At 34.1% G+C, this 15208-nt stretch overlaps 1 protein-coding gene across 1 annotated transcript; it reads right to left on the reverse strand.

Moving 5' to 3' along the window:
- Positions 1-2276: 2276 nt before the first annotated feature.
- LOC544252 (WD-40 repeat protein) lies at positions 2277-13841 on the reverse strand. The gene is made up of 16 exons (NM_001247939.2): positions 13712-13841; positions 12250-12460; positions 10495-10647; positions 10072-10120; positions 9214-9297; positions 8955-9058; positions 8310-8396; positions 8147-8200; positions 7506-7601; positions 4954-5081; positions 4660-4786; positions 4475-4534; positions 4246-4353; positions 3883-3983; positions 3413-3464; positions 2277-2604 (listed from the first exon to the last, which is right to left on the reverse strand). Exons 1-16 carry the CDS (start codon positions 13741-13743, stop codon positions 2506-2508), a joined length of 1545 nt encoding a protein of 514 aa, NP_001234868.2. The 5' UTR covers positions 13744-13841; the 3' UTR covers positions 2277-2505.
- Positions 13842-15208: the final 1367 nt, after the last annotated feature.

Consider the following 15208-nt stretch of genomic DNA (forward strand, 5'->3'; position numbering starts at 1 on the left):
CCTATAAAGTTTTCTGATTTATGGTCATAATTATTGTGTCTTAAGAAATTTATATAAAAAAATGTAGTGAAGCAAACTCTCTTTGGTGTCTTGTTCTCGTTTTACTTTCCTTTTCTCTAGCAACTAAAAGGATAAAGAATTAACAATTCATAATATAAATAACAATCAATCTCTTTTTCTGTATGAATTTTTTAGTAACATTTTTTTTGTTTATTGGCTTCTAAAACAATTTCTTGAACTTGAATTTAAATTTGTTCCTACAAAAAATATAATATTATACTTACAGTTCACATTTTATAGATGCTTATGTTTTTTAATATGCTATTTTTACAAAAATGTATATAAAAAAATAATTTCACTTCTTTTGGTATGTGTGAATTTTAAGCAACCTCGTTTTGTTATTGATTTTCAAATGTGTCTCTTAGGTTGAGACTCTAAGTAACACTTCTTCCAACAAAATATAAAATTATAGTTTATAGTTCACATTTTAACATATTACTTTTGAAAAATGTATATAGAAAAGAAAATAGATATTCTCACTTCTTTTGATATGTGCGAATTTTTTAACAACCTTTTTAGGTTGAGACTCCATATAAGAGTTTCTCCTGCAAATTATAAAATCATAATTCAGGGCTCACATTTCATAAAAACTCATATTTTTTATTAGATTCCTTTTGAAAATTGAATAAATAAAAGAAGATAGATATTCTTACCATTAATTCATATAAAAGATTATAAATTTGAGCCTCCAAGCAACACTCCTCAAAAATATAATATCATAATTCAAGGTTAACAATTCATAAACACTCATGTCTTTTGATAAATTTTTTCTGAAAAATGCATAAATAGAAAAAGATAAATATTCTTATCATCAATTTATATAAAAGAAAATAGACATTCTCACATGTATATTATAATAATAACTAAATTAATAGATGAAATTTAGGGACAGAATTGAATATTTGCAACACATAAAATGTGTTTTATGTATCGTTGTCCAGTTGGGTATATTGTAACGTATATATACAAAATAATAAAGGAATTAATGTAAGAATTTAAACGAAAATGATTAATAGAGGGCATTTATTTAATTTATTTAATATATTAAGATGAAAATAAGATAAAATAAAAAAATCAGGCATGAAAATTACTTACTAAGATAATAAAATATGGACTACACTGACAATGCTAAAATAAAATAATTAAAAAAAAGGAAAAAAAGAAAGAAAAGAAAGAAAAAAACCTTCTTGCAAAAAGAGATTGAAATAAAAAGAAGAATAATTGAAAGGAAATTATGAATGAAAAAGGACAAAATGTTATGTGGTATTAGATATTTGCTTTAGTATTTATAGTTAGTATAATAATTAGTAACATATGAATATGAAAAGATAAATAACATTCATTAGAGTAATTATAATTCAATGACTTTAATTGTGATTAACAATATTTAAGAGACTCTTTTTATATTTTAAAATTTAAAAAATGATTTAAAAAATATATTAAAAAAAAGATGAATATTTTTCTAGCCCTTAGAGGCATAGTATTTATAGTTAGTATGATAATTAGTAACATATGAATATGAAAAGATAAATAATAATTAGTAACATATCAATATGAAAAGATAAATAACATCCATTGGAGTAATTATAATTCAATGACTTTAATTGTGATTAACAATATTTAAGAGACTCTTTTTATATTTTAAAATTTTAAAAATGATTTAAAAAATATATTAAAAAAAAGATGAATATTTTTCTAGCCCTTAGAGGCATGCCACATCAGCGGTTTTGAATTCAGATTTATATATTATATATTGATTTTTCCTACTATTTGACATGCAAAAATACGTCTTTTCTAATTGTTTCAAGTTTTTTTATTAGTTCGAACTTCGTATTAAGTTCCTCCTAAACCATAGATAAGTAATATGAAATTGTAATAAGTAAATATATTTGTTTTCAGGATCTATTTGCTGACAGACTTTTATTTATTTGAAAAGAAACAATCCCTCATTTAACTTTTCAAATCTCCTTTCAATATCACAAACAGATGTCATAATTTTGTGTTCATATTTATGCAAGACCTACTTAGTCACGTAATGTCAATTCTTGTAAGCCTAAAATTTTATAATATTATTTGGTTTAAAAGAATTTCAATCCCTAAGAACTTGTACTTAAGTGTCAATTCCACAATCAGTGTGTCATTTGACATACATAAATAAGGAACATAGCCTTATCGATCCCTCTAAGAAAAATCACAAAAGAAGATCTAGTACGCATAGCATAAAATTCCTTTTGCTGCCAAAGGTGTATGAAGACACTTACATGAGGCATCTGATTGAATAGACTAAAGTTCAAACAAACAAAAAATATATCAGAGATAAATATACATCGATAATGAAAATAGCGATACACTAAACACCAAGCTTTACTAGTCAACACCAAGAAACAATCATACAGATTGTTAAGTCCACTTTTACACGAAGGTGACAACATGGCAAAAGAATGTTTAAGGCTTCCATAGCTTCATGGTGCAGTCTTCTCCATATGTGGCAACAAGGTTTATATGGGGATGGTGAGTGATACCAATTACATCCTTTTCATGTACCTGCCATAATGCACAAACTAAAGCTCAGTAACTTGGCCTTTATCCTGTTCCGAAAGCAAGAATAACAGAGAGTCCCAGGACTTAAAACCAACAACTCTAAGAACCCACCTACAAATATAATGCATCTGTAACAAGGAATAACTACCATATTCGACATTCAACTTGACACTATGCAAGTATATGAATAAACAAGTGCATTTGAATAAACAAGTTTGTGTGTTGTTTAGGGAAGCTGTACAAAATGCCAGTAAGGGAGGATAACGAGTAACTAAAAGGAAATAGTATATGTAACATTTGGTAAACTGTGAGTGGAATCGAGACCAGGGAGAGAAATAAACACAAAATGAATAAGCTGATGTTTCTATCATTTTATCTTCTTTCGCTAGCAGATTGGTTGGAGATGTATTTTATGAGAAGAGAAATGAGACATGTTAAACCAAAATATTCAAGCTATTTCCCCTAATTTTCTTCGTATAAATATCAGGTAAGAAACTGAAAACAAGGACACGTCATCAGTGAATGATTTTTGAAACAAAAACATTTTAAGAAATCAATATCCTCCTGTACTCTGTTATTTTTCATCTTTTGACAAATACAGAAAATATTTAACTTAGCCTAGGCCGCATTCACATATGTGAGTATGTCTGAGGTACATACACATATGTCCCAGCAATGTGAGCGAGCAAACAAGAGACAAAGAAAGCAAGAAAGCCTTGTAATGATACCAAACTCAAATTGTTAACTCTAAATGTAGGATTTGTAACTGTGACAACGAGTAATCAAACTTCACGTCAGAGTTGAAGCTTACCTTCATCAGATGCTCCAGTTTGTTTGATTGATAACTAAAGCAGTACAAGTTTCTGTTGAAATGCACAAACCACATGATCAGCATAAAAGGGATAAATCCTTGCATTAAATACCAATATCGTCCACTTAATGAAGTTCAAAATAAGTAGCACTTATCGTGATGGAAAAAAGACATAAAATATTTGTCACTGTACAATCAGCAATGACAATTCAAAAGAACTACAAGAGAGCTGTAATAGTTTCAGAATAACTCGAAAAAATTAAAGTGAGTAACTATGTTTAATCTTAGAGATGAAGCAAGTCCTTGAAGTTTGTTAAATGTAAGAGGAGAGGAATCCTCGAGGATGAAATAAAATCAAAGTTCACCAAGGTTTCATTAAAGTCACTCTCTCTTTTCCCTTTGAAACAAGAAATAATTGTACCAATCTTGGAACTCCAATGAAGCAAAGGGACATAAATTTCATATCATACCTGTCTTCACCTACACAGTATATCCATTCTCCTTTTGGTGATAGACAAGCAGCCACAAAGTCTCCACCTTCTCTTTTACCAGATGAGAAACTTTTGACGACCTACATGACAATTGCACAGCATAAGTTCACTTACCGTTTGTGCTCCCTAATATTTTGAAAGATTACAACCACTTCAGTTCATTATCCTTATGTTATCTTCTTTTAGAAAATAAATTTGACATTTTGATTTCTAACTGTTGCTTGTCAGAAATGCTTCCACTCCCCAACTTGTTCACTCCTTGCTTTGGCAAAGGGAAAAATCTCCCAAAACAAAAACCTATCGAATGGGAAAGAAGAATGATCCACGAATAACAATGCCTACCTGTCCTTGAAGTGTCATCAGATAAATAGATGATGTCTTATTGCACACTATAATGTGTTCATTATTCTTAGGGAAAAGATGGACAGAATTCACAGATGCATCGCCACCCTGTAAGAGAAAAAAATTCAAACGAGTTCAAAAAACAAAATCGTGTAAAAGAAGGTATACTGAGAAAAACTAACAAATAATAAGTAATATAGTGGTAATATGCCCCAGGCAAGTTGAATACCCTTAAAGGAGGAGGTGGTCTAAATGTCTGCAAACACTCTGTAGTTTTGGCATCCCAGACCTGTTTTGAGGCAACTCAGACAAATTATGCACACAGAATAAAGCAGATAACCCCAATATAAATGGAAAAGAAAATAGCATGCTTCTCTCTACCTTCACTTGAAACTTCAAAGACAATCATCTTACCTTCACTGAGCCGTCACTAGATGCGGTGATGACTCGAGATCCATCAAAGGTAAAGATGGCATCATTCACATAAGAAGAATGTCCGCGGAATTCTTTTAACAATTTACCTGACTTCAGGCCATGAATTCTATAAGAGATGAAACAGAGATATCAGGCATGCTTCTCCCAACCAAGACAAACAGTAATTAATTAATAGCTATAACGGTGGATCTGAGGATATCATTTAGCTTAAACCACTAAGCCTAACAGCTACTGATGACATGCCATCACAGTAAATGGTCAAAGGAAAAAAACCTCGCTGTGCTGTCAAAGGATGTGCTTAAGATCTGAGTTCCATCTCGAGAGAAGACAAGACTGGTGACACCCTGAGAATGTGCACGTTCAAGGCGACGCAAGCACTGACCAGTCCTTATGCGCCAGACCTATAAAACACAGTAACATAAGAACAAGCAATCCAAAATCAAATCTAACACGTTTACACGAGGAAATGGACATAAGATGGAGGTGTTTATAAGGAAGAATTTTTATTATGGTGAGCACAAAGCAGCTGTTGTTCTGTACATGAGCAGAAGTATATATATTCATTTATTTTTACTTTTTGATGACCGTGGTGTCTGAACCAACTTTCCCACACCTCGACTAATGGCATGGGATACCTGCCACCTCCCAGTATATATGTTCTATGCCTACACTTTAGAGAAATTAAGATCTCAAAGGGAGGTCAACAAGCAACTAAATTCAAAATATGTTGCAACTTCTTTGTTCCCAAAACACCTTATGTTCCTTGCTTTCTAGATTACCCAAAGTATGCGTGGATGGGTAGAACGCAATCGCTTACTGCTATTTTCTCCTTCTCCTACCCATCATGCATATCCAAGCTGTATTCAAGTAACAAGACACCACCAATTTACCTAGTTAAAGATCCATAATGGGAAACTATGAAAAGACGTAGAAAAAGGTGATTTATATGTCCTCATTCATTAAAGCACAGATAGCTTCTGGAGCCCGAGGACCCATTCTAACAATAAAAAACTTGAGGAAGAGGGTGACTCACATCAGTTGGTGCCACATGTGCACACGGTCGGGGAAGATGTGAAACATTTACTAATTCATCGCCAACTAGGGCAATGACTGTGGGGCATGATATGGACTTTGCAATGTGTTTGATATTGTGTAGGTAATTTTGTTTCAGTTAAGACTGCTAACTAAGTTGGGCAAGATGAAGAGATAATGAGGAATTTAGAAATAAAAGGAATCAAAAGCTTTTGAAAACTTCGTGAACTCCTTGTTACAGATAAGATGACCGTTGTTATTTCTTGTAAAGTTTTGTAGTACCTACAGGATACCAGTTAGTATAGATTGATTGTTGGTTTTTGGTAGTAAAACACAATCTTAACTATTCCCATATACGACTAGTTTTTGGGGTTATTCAAAGAAATATAAGTAAAACACCTCATCAGAAAATATCAAATTCAAGTCTGGTATTAGTACTGGTACTAGATATACTGGAATATGCACCAGATACAATAAATTTGACGATTTGTACTTCAGCGCCATCAATTTTATGATGAATTGTAATGTATTTCCTAAATTTCATAGCTTTCTTGACTTCTCACTCTAAGTTGTAACCAAACTGATATTAAATATGACACTAATCCCGTACTGTATACAAAATACCGAACCAAACCATTAAGACGTGATGAGCTTGTCAGAAGTCATTATGTTCTTATATTATTTTAAAAAGCCTATAAAAAAGTTCAAAGACGACACTCTGCTAAGGGCTGTCCAACATTCTACCAACTACCATTTTTAACTAGCTAAAATAGAGATATGTATAGGCATATGAAGGATGTGCCATAAATTCGACAACTTGGACTCTCGCACTGATTCGCTAATTAAAGTTTCTGATAAAACAAGCGCTAAGCAAAAATAGCCATTATAATTTTGTTTCTTCTCTCTTTCAATTGATCATTGAATCCTTCTCCAGCTCCAACAAATGTTAAAGATGATTTCTTTATAAGCAAATTATTAAGGATCTTTATGAAGCTGTTTTCAATTTAACATATAAGGCAACACAATATGTTGCTTCATTTGATTGCTTCAGCATGTTACATCAAATTGCATTTGCACATAATACATATCTGAAGTTCAATCACAGCATAACAATGTTAAAACAGATTGCTCAAGACCTAAGTTGCTTGGACTCTCCAAAAATGTAGCCGCACCCATGTCGGACCCTCCAAAAACTGTACCAGTTTTGAAGGATCTAATACGCACCCAATGACATTTTTGAAGAGTCCGAGCAACATGGCTCAGGACTTCCTCACGTGTCTCAGTTCTCTCATAGTCAAATTGGCAGGATGAAGATAATAAGAAATCAAAAGGTTTTACTATATATCTGGAACATGTTCTTCTCACTTTTAAGAATTGTTTGAGTGGTGCCTAATAATGTAAGAAAGCCTATGAGTGCTGACGTTCATTGAGAGTTGGAAAATCCATCAACATCTGGAAAATGGTGCCTGCTTGTATATTTGGGTGCATCTGGAATGACAGGAATTAGAAGATGCTTTGATGGTATCACAACTCCTAATCATGTCGCAAAACCTAGTGCTTATTAAACCTTTTTTTCTGGTTAAACAAAGGCATATGTAACTACTCATGAACTTTCTTTCTGATTGTATCCTTTCAAGTGTTAAGAGTAAACAGTTGTACATGAGCCGACACATCTTTATGTCGTAATCTACGCTGTGCATCTACTTGATGCATTTCGAATGAAATCTTATACTACATCAAGACAAAAGGTTTTACTGTATAAACTAAAAGCAGAATAGAAACTAAACGTTTACCTTTATTTTTCCATCTTGTGACCCAGACGCGAGCATCTCCGAGTCTCTGCTAAAATCAACACAAAGGACAGCATCATCATGCATCATAAAAGTTTCCTACATAAATATACAGCAAGTCAGAAAATACAAAAGATTCAACCACAAGCATGAACATCCAGAGTTCAAAAAATAAGTAAACACAAATTCAGATGCATCAGCTGCTGATTAGGAAATGAAAGAAGCAGGAATCCAGCACGATAGACAAAACTAACACACACACACACCCCAAAAAAAAAGGAGGAAGAAAAACAAATGACCCTATATTTATAAATTCTAGATAACAAACAGCTTTGCAACCTTTTTGGTAAAAAAATTGCTTTAGATTTAAACTACCTGCATATTGACATTTACAAAGGAATAACTGCTTAAGGCAATTCATAAGACAACTAGCAAACCAGCAGCTAAAATATTATATATCTTCTACTGATTAATATATTTGGCAAATACAGTGTAGAAGTCACAATACTGCAATTGCTCCCAGCAAAGATTTAGCATCAGTAGTAACATACAGAGATGAAACAGCCAAAGAATTACACTTGAATTCCAAATAAATACAGCCCAAAAAATAATCAAAATTTAAAAGAAATAAATGTATAACTCACATCAGCCTGATATTGAAGATCCTTCTTCAGTTTTCCACTTATGTGATCCCAGACCTGGTGAGTAATGTAAAAATAAATTGGATCAACTCTACCATCAATAAAGCATAAAAGAGAAGGAATAAAAGTGAAAGATAGCATGGAGAGAGACTTAGCTTTAGCATACCTCAATAAATCCATCAACTGAGCATGAGACAAGAAATTGTCCATCCGGTGAGAACCTAGAACATTCTGGATGACTCTTCTTACCAAACTGCAGCACAAAATTCAGTACATAAATGAAATTATCAAATTTAAGTTTCTTATCCCCCCCCCCCCCACCACCACCTCCACCACCTTATTACTACTGAAAGAGGAAAAGAGACAAGGCTTGAAACAAAAGAAAAAATCAGAGACTAGGAAAAATAGCTGGACAAACTCATCTAGTGAGAAACCTATTAACAGAAAAAGACACCAGTAAAAAGAAAAATGGAGAGACAAAACATGCATGAAGGTGATAACCAGCTGAGAGCAGTTTCAGCATGTGGGTAGATTCATAATAGGAATAACAAAAAGTAAACACCCCCTTCTGCTCTAACCTTCCAAAGGATAATGAGCATGAAAACAAATATAAAAGAAAATAAGATAAAACAGATATTCAAAAAAATCTAGGTCACCATGTTTTTGAATTTCACAGAAACTTCTGAAGCAAAATCCAAGAATTGAAAGTTTGTGTCAACAACATATCTCTTTGATGAAGTTATAAAAAACCTAACATGAAACACAAATTTTAAACCTAACATGCAAAAAGAGCTTATGTAAACCAACAAACCTTAATAGTGTGACCAAGTGTTGTCGGATACATATCCTCTTCATCTTGTTTCATAGCAGCTGTTCCTCGGAATAGATCAAACTGTGTTCCAGGTGGAAGTAAACCTGAAAAGTGTTGTCGGACACATGAGCATGAAAATCAATGTTTGCTTACTCTTCAACAAAGTGAAAATGCTCGGAAGTTTCATGTTAATTACTAACAAGTCAATTGAGAATCTAGAGGTGGGATTTCCAGCAGTGATGAAAATGATATATCTCACCTTGATGTTGTTGCCATTTCAAGGCTTGACCAATCAAAGCCATTAGGCGTGATGGTGGAACAACAGAAACCTCAGCAGAAAGCGCTGCATGCAGCCAAAGAAGATATATTATAATCTTAGTTGCGTTGTTAACCAAATTATGCATTAATAAGTACATATAATTGACAATGACACTCCAACCATTTCAATCCTGAAATATCATAAACTGCTCAGCCCTATTTAGTACTGTAGAATTGGTATACTTCTTAATGTATTACAAAGACGTGGAGGACCACTATAAGGCCATCATTATGCAGATAAGATAATACAGATCTCAGAATATAACATATCCAAAGATCATATAAATTAGAATAGAGACGGATCATAGAAGGAATTGCAGCAATGAGATGTTAATCTGGTGGGAATGTGGGATAAAGTAATAGGAATGATAGTAAGATGCAGCTTTTTATGTAGTGGTTCTTAGAACAGGTGAGCGATTTAGGAAGTACACCTTCCTTTTACTTGGTAGGAACTTTACGAAACTACTTCAAGGGAGTTACTTAATCACATCTCAGGTGGTTGTACTTTTTTTTCTGATGAAGTAATCACATCTCAGGTGGTCATTCAATACCTCTTTGAAGAGTTTAACAGGCTAAACAGCTTTACATTCATCTCGGCACCATGCATCTATGTCTATAATATCAAGACAGATTGCTAACATTTAATTACTCTGAGTACTGAAACGAAACAGTCTCATAAAACTTGCTCCCGTGTTACATGCAACATTTGCACATATTGCAAATATCTTTGTTTCAAGATTTTCTTTTAAGATTCAAACTAAATGTTTTATCAATCTAAGCAAAGTGGGATTTTGGCAACCTTGGGAAATTTGGGCACGCCTTTTCTCCTTGGTTGAGTCATTATAAGCCTGCACATATAACATTTGCAGGCAAGGTCAAAATCCACATTAAGTTAAACCTCAAGTCAAGGGTATCAAGACAACTTCAAGCAGTTAAGGATGCAGCAGACAGTTAAGAAGACAATTATTTTACACCATCAGAGATCTAACAGGAGGTTGAGCACATGTCAGAAACAAGTATAATATTTTTCTTCTTATTTTTTTATGAAGAACAAGAATACATTTTCTTTTGGAGATGAAAAAGTAAAACAAGTATACTTGCGCAGCTAATATTGCATTGTGAATAATACAAACAACAATCGCTGAGGGTGTTCAAACCTCAACTAGCGACATAAAGAAAAGACCGCATAGCTTAATCTCTTTTTTTTAAGAATGATTCTAACCTCATGGGGATCAAAGTAAGTCCGGACTAGTAGATGCTCGAGCCGCAAATATCTTTCTGGTTGCTCCTGTTTCATGACACCCATCACGTTGGTTTGCCTTAAAATAGCTCGTGCAGTATCCATCTCTCGAAGTTCAATCATTTCTAAGACAATCTATCAGATACAGGAAAGAGTAAGGAGCAGAAAAGGTTGTACTGAAAAGACAGCAAAAGGTGATCAAATACATCAGAGAAAACCAAGAAAGTTAAAAAAATTTGCACTTCAATATTTTTCCACCAAGCTGAAGCTCATCTGAATACAAAACCAGATTGCCAAAGAAGCACATTGAACAAAATTTTGAAGTTCTACTGAGTGCATGAGTCAGTCACACGAAACTGAATTCTAAAGTTCTGCCCAGGTGCAAGTATGCAGCAATCACGAGAAACTAAAGTCCAGCCCAGTCCAAGCATGCAACAATCACGAGATATGAAATCAGCATGGCAGAGATACTTGGATGCAAAGTGGAACCCAACAACCACATGCTTGGGGATTCCAATTGGGAGCCAAATACAAATGCTATACCACTTGCAATTGGTAAAAGAGATGCTTGAAAGGATATTGTCAAGTTGGAAGAAGCAAAATTTGTCATTTGGTTTTTTGTGTATGTTGGGGGCGGGACAGGTATGTTAACAAATAGTGAATTAGACGATTAGAAAATAAATTGTGATGTCACTCTTTCCCCTTCCAGAAAAAGGAAAAGAGAATAGGTCGGCTGAGAAGAGATTTCCTATGGAGTGGAAACAAGGAGAACAAGATGTCATTACAAAAATAGTCATCACAGCAGAAATGACGTTTAGACATCAACAAGCATAGTTTGCACAGCAAGAGCCCTTTATTAGAATGACCATGGAGGTAGGAAGTACAACTCAAAGAACAGACCATTGTGGAAATACACTGCAACTGCTAGGCAACGGAAGAAGGAAACTGATCCAGTATGCTCTCAAGGAGTAGAAGTGTGGAAGAGTAATAGAAATCTATGGGAGGATCATGTAAAAATATATGCTTGTCAGTGGGAAATAGAATGAAAAAGAGGTTTTGGCAAGACACTAGGACTGGCCATATTCTACTAAAGAATGAATCCACAGATCATTAAAATATGGCAGTTAATACTTAATATTGATGTAACAGTGACACAACATTGGTCACAAAGAAGATGAGAACTACATTTTAGAAGAAGTTGTTAAGGCTAGGAAGTCGAAGGGATTATGAGAACTACATGTGTACTCTGTTGGGGAAGCTGGAGAAGATTAGAATTTTCCAGGTGTAAAAGGTACAGACGTACAGTTAGATAGAAACATCAAAATCATGGAAGCACATTGTTAAATATGGGTACACATCAGAGCAAGAATCAAAGTACCACCATACAGTGGCCTTGGAAGATAATACAGACAAAGAAGCACCACCTAAAGTGGCCATATTTCGCAATGTGCAGTATATGCAATATGTCTGAAGAGAATTAGGAGGAGGTGAATCACTTCTTTATTCACAGCCAGGCAGCCAAGAAGTGGTGGTGTACGTTTCTCAGTATACTCAATCTATTACCTCACTAACAAATACTACTCACTCTCACATCCAACATATTTAATACAACTCTCAAAAATACTGAATCCATAAAAAGAGCAAGTAAGAGGATAATAACCTTAAAAAACACTATTTAAAAGAGGATGACATATTTTAGGCACTAAGCTTTCTTTGAAACAATGAAGAGGTGCAAACCTGCTCATATAAATCCTCCAGTATCTTTCTAGGAAGCTTAAGTTGTGCAACTTGAGGTAGTACAGCATCCCATCTTCCACTATTAATATCAGCTATAAAAGTTTCAAGGCTATCCACAGTATTAAGAGAAACCTGGCACTCATTTTGCAATGTCTGGAAAGATTGATGCAGAGAGTTCTCCTTGCAGAATTGAAGAACTATCTTAATGACACTGCAAAGAAGAAAGATAACATTATCTCTCACATGCAACAATAACAATAAGATACTCCTATGTTGTTCCCAATTGATATGTCTATTGTCTGCAAGTTAGTATCTTCAATAAGAGCAATGTCAAATGGCTTTCTTGAGAAAGAAAATGGTCCTGACAACAAATAGCTCAACTAGCTAGAACTGCTACTTCTACATGCATCAGTTCAGAAACAGCTTCTATCCAGTAATGTGGTCCTAAGGCTAGCTCCAGTGGCAAAAGGTGGAGGATTCATAACTTAGGTCGCAGGTTCAACCCCCACACCATGCAAAGGGAAGCCCGGTATGTAAGTGGAGAAGGGTAGAGGGGCGGGCTCATTATCCACCGAGTTAAGAAGGTTGTGATTGGTCCAAAAAGGGTGGCGAGTCACAGACGGATTTCTTGGTTATTAAATATGGGTTGGATAAATGCAACGGGCATTGCAAGAAGTCTTCTTGTTATACATGGTTCCCAAAACAAAATTTGCCTAGCCTGATCAAGGATGTGGCCTAATGGTGAATAAAGTGGGTTGAGAACCACGGGCTATCAGGTTCAATTCCCAACAGAGGCAAATATATTAGGTGATTTCTTCTCACTACCCAGCATTGTTGGATAGAGTTATTCAGTAGCAGATACCTATACTGGTGGGAGGTGGCAGGTGCGCCATCGAATTAGTTGAGGTGCACACAGGTAGGTCTGAACACCATGGTTATTGGAAAAAAAAGTTGCGAGTGCTGCAAGAAGTCTTCTTTATTATACATGGTGCGTTACTTAACTATACAAAAAGGTAAGGTAAGACTAGCAACTTGATAGTGGTAACCCCTCTATATTACTTCTCCTAAGAAATCAGTATCTCCATACTGTTATCAACCACACCTCACTAAGAATGACTATACATGAATCCTCAATATCCATTCAGCTCGTCTTCTTTCCTTTTTCAATAATGATGGTGCCCCAGCCAGTGGCAAAGCTATCTATTTATCATACAAGATCAAAGCAGAGGTACTACAATTAAAGTTTCGATTTTCACCTTTCTTTTGGTCAGAATAAGCAAATTCTATAGTCATGAGGCACCATAGACGACAAATAAAACTTCTTTATCACATTCCTCTATTATATCAACAGATATCCTTGCTCATTTCGAATTCTAAAAATTCATGATATAATTTTTCCACACATCCAAAAAAAAAAAATTCATTAGGCGAACATACACAGAGAGACAGAGAAGAAACTTACTCTCGAGCTTCGATTTCCAGTGTAGAAGACATTTGCTAAGAATGAGAATGCTTATAATCCCTAGCTAAGCCCTGCTTTTGAGAGTAAAATCACGAACAGAAATAAATACATATACACAGAGAGATGTAAGGGTTTTGTCTATGAACTGAACTTCGCCAGAACCGTTGCGCAGTTCTCCAATTTTCTCACTCGTGGGCCTGATAAGTGGGTTGGGCCTAGAAATGTTTTTTCAAGCCTAACCAATGTATTACACAAGGCTTTTACCTCGACCCGTAATTAACGGCCCAAGTTTTTTTTTTTTTTTATAGAACAATTAAGTTAGTTTACTTATTGTCATTGTTCCTATAAGTTTCACAAATCTCCAAGATCCCTCAATTTTCTCTTTAAAACAAAAAATGTTATTAATGTATCCAACACTCCATGAGTGTATCTAACCCTCTTCTTAATGTACTAGCGCATGTATTCAATCCTTTTTTTAATGTATCAGCGCTTTGATTTTTTGGTCATATGATGTATCCGAACCCTCCTTTAATGTATCCGTTTAAGAAAAATCTATAATTATAAATTTTTAAGGGAAAGATTGTAAATTTTCCTTCTATAATTTGCCTTTTTTTTCAAACATTGTAAATCAACGACTTCACCAATCACATTTTGACCTCAGTAACTATGATGTTCAACGTGGCTTTGTGCTGATAGGTCATATGCATGCCTGGTATTCATGAGAGCTCTAAAGACTAGGTCAAAATCTCATAGAAGTGGTCATATTTCCACTTCTCATATAGGTGACTTCATCAAGTGTATATTGTTTTAACTACACCATCCTTAATTAAAGACTATGAATTCATTAAGCGTTAATAATTTATTCTTTCATTTTTAGTAGCAATTCACTCACCCTCAGTTAATACGCAGTATCAACATTGACTTGTTAACACTTCATGAGATCACTAATCACATAAATTGAGTTAACATCTCTATTGACAATCATATTGGCCTTAAACCCTCCCCCAAGCCCACCCAAGAAAAACTATGTTTGATTAATTGGCAATAATTTTTTTTTGACTTCCAAATATTCATTTCATGTATAGCTTGGTTGTCCTTCAAAGTGATCAAAAAATCCACATATGTATATCCAAGATAATTATTTATTTATAAAATATCATTTTAATTCACTTCTAAGCGTGGTATATATAATTTTTTGCACAAATAAGATATTTTCATACCACGCTTAAAAACTATTACTGATTTTTACAGTAGTTCATATATGGCTTTTTGGAAAAAAAATCAAAGTAAGATATTATTAAGTTGAGTGCATTGATGATAAAGTAATGTCAATTGCGGCATGTAGGTCAAGACAAATTGATACATTTTGATGTTATATTCAACCAATTATCTTGTTGGACAACTGACAATCTCTCATATTGTAATAATTTTTAGTTTTTATTAATGGTAATTGGCGTAAATTTTGATTTTTCTTTTAGGAAAAGGTTTTAGATTGTC

The sequence above is a fragment of the Solanum lycopersicum genome, chromosome 6 (genome assembly GCF_036512215.1).
Source record: "Solanum lycopersicum chromosome 6, SLM_r2.1".
Lineage (NCBI taxonomy): Eukaryota > Viridiplantae > Streptophyta > Magnoliopsida > Solanales > Solanaceae > Solanum > Solanum lycopersicum.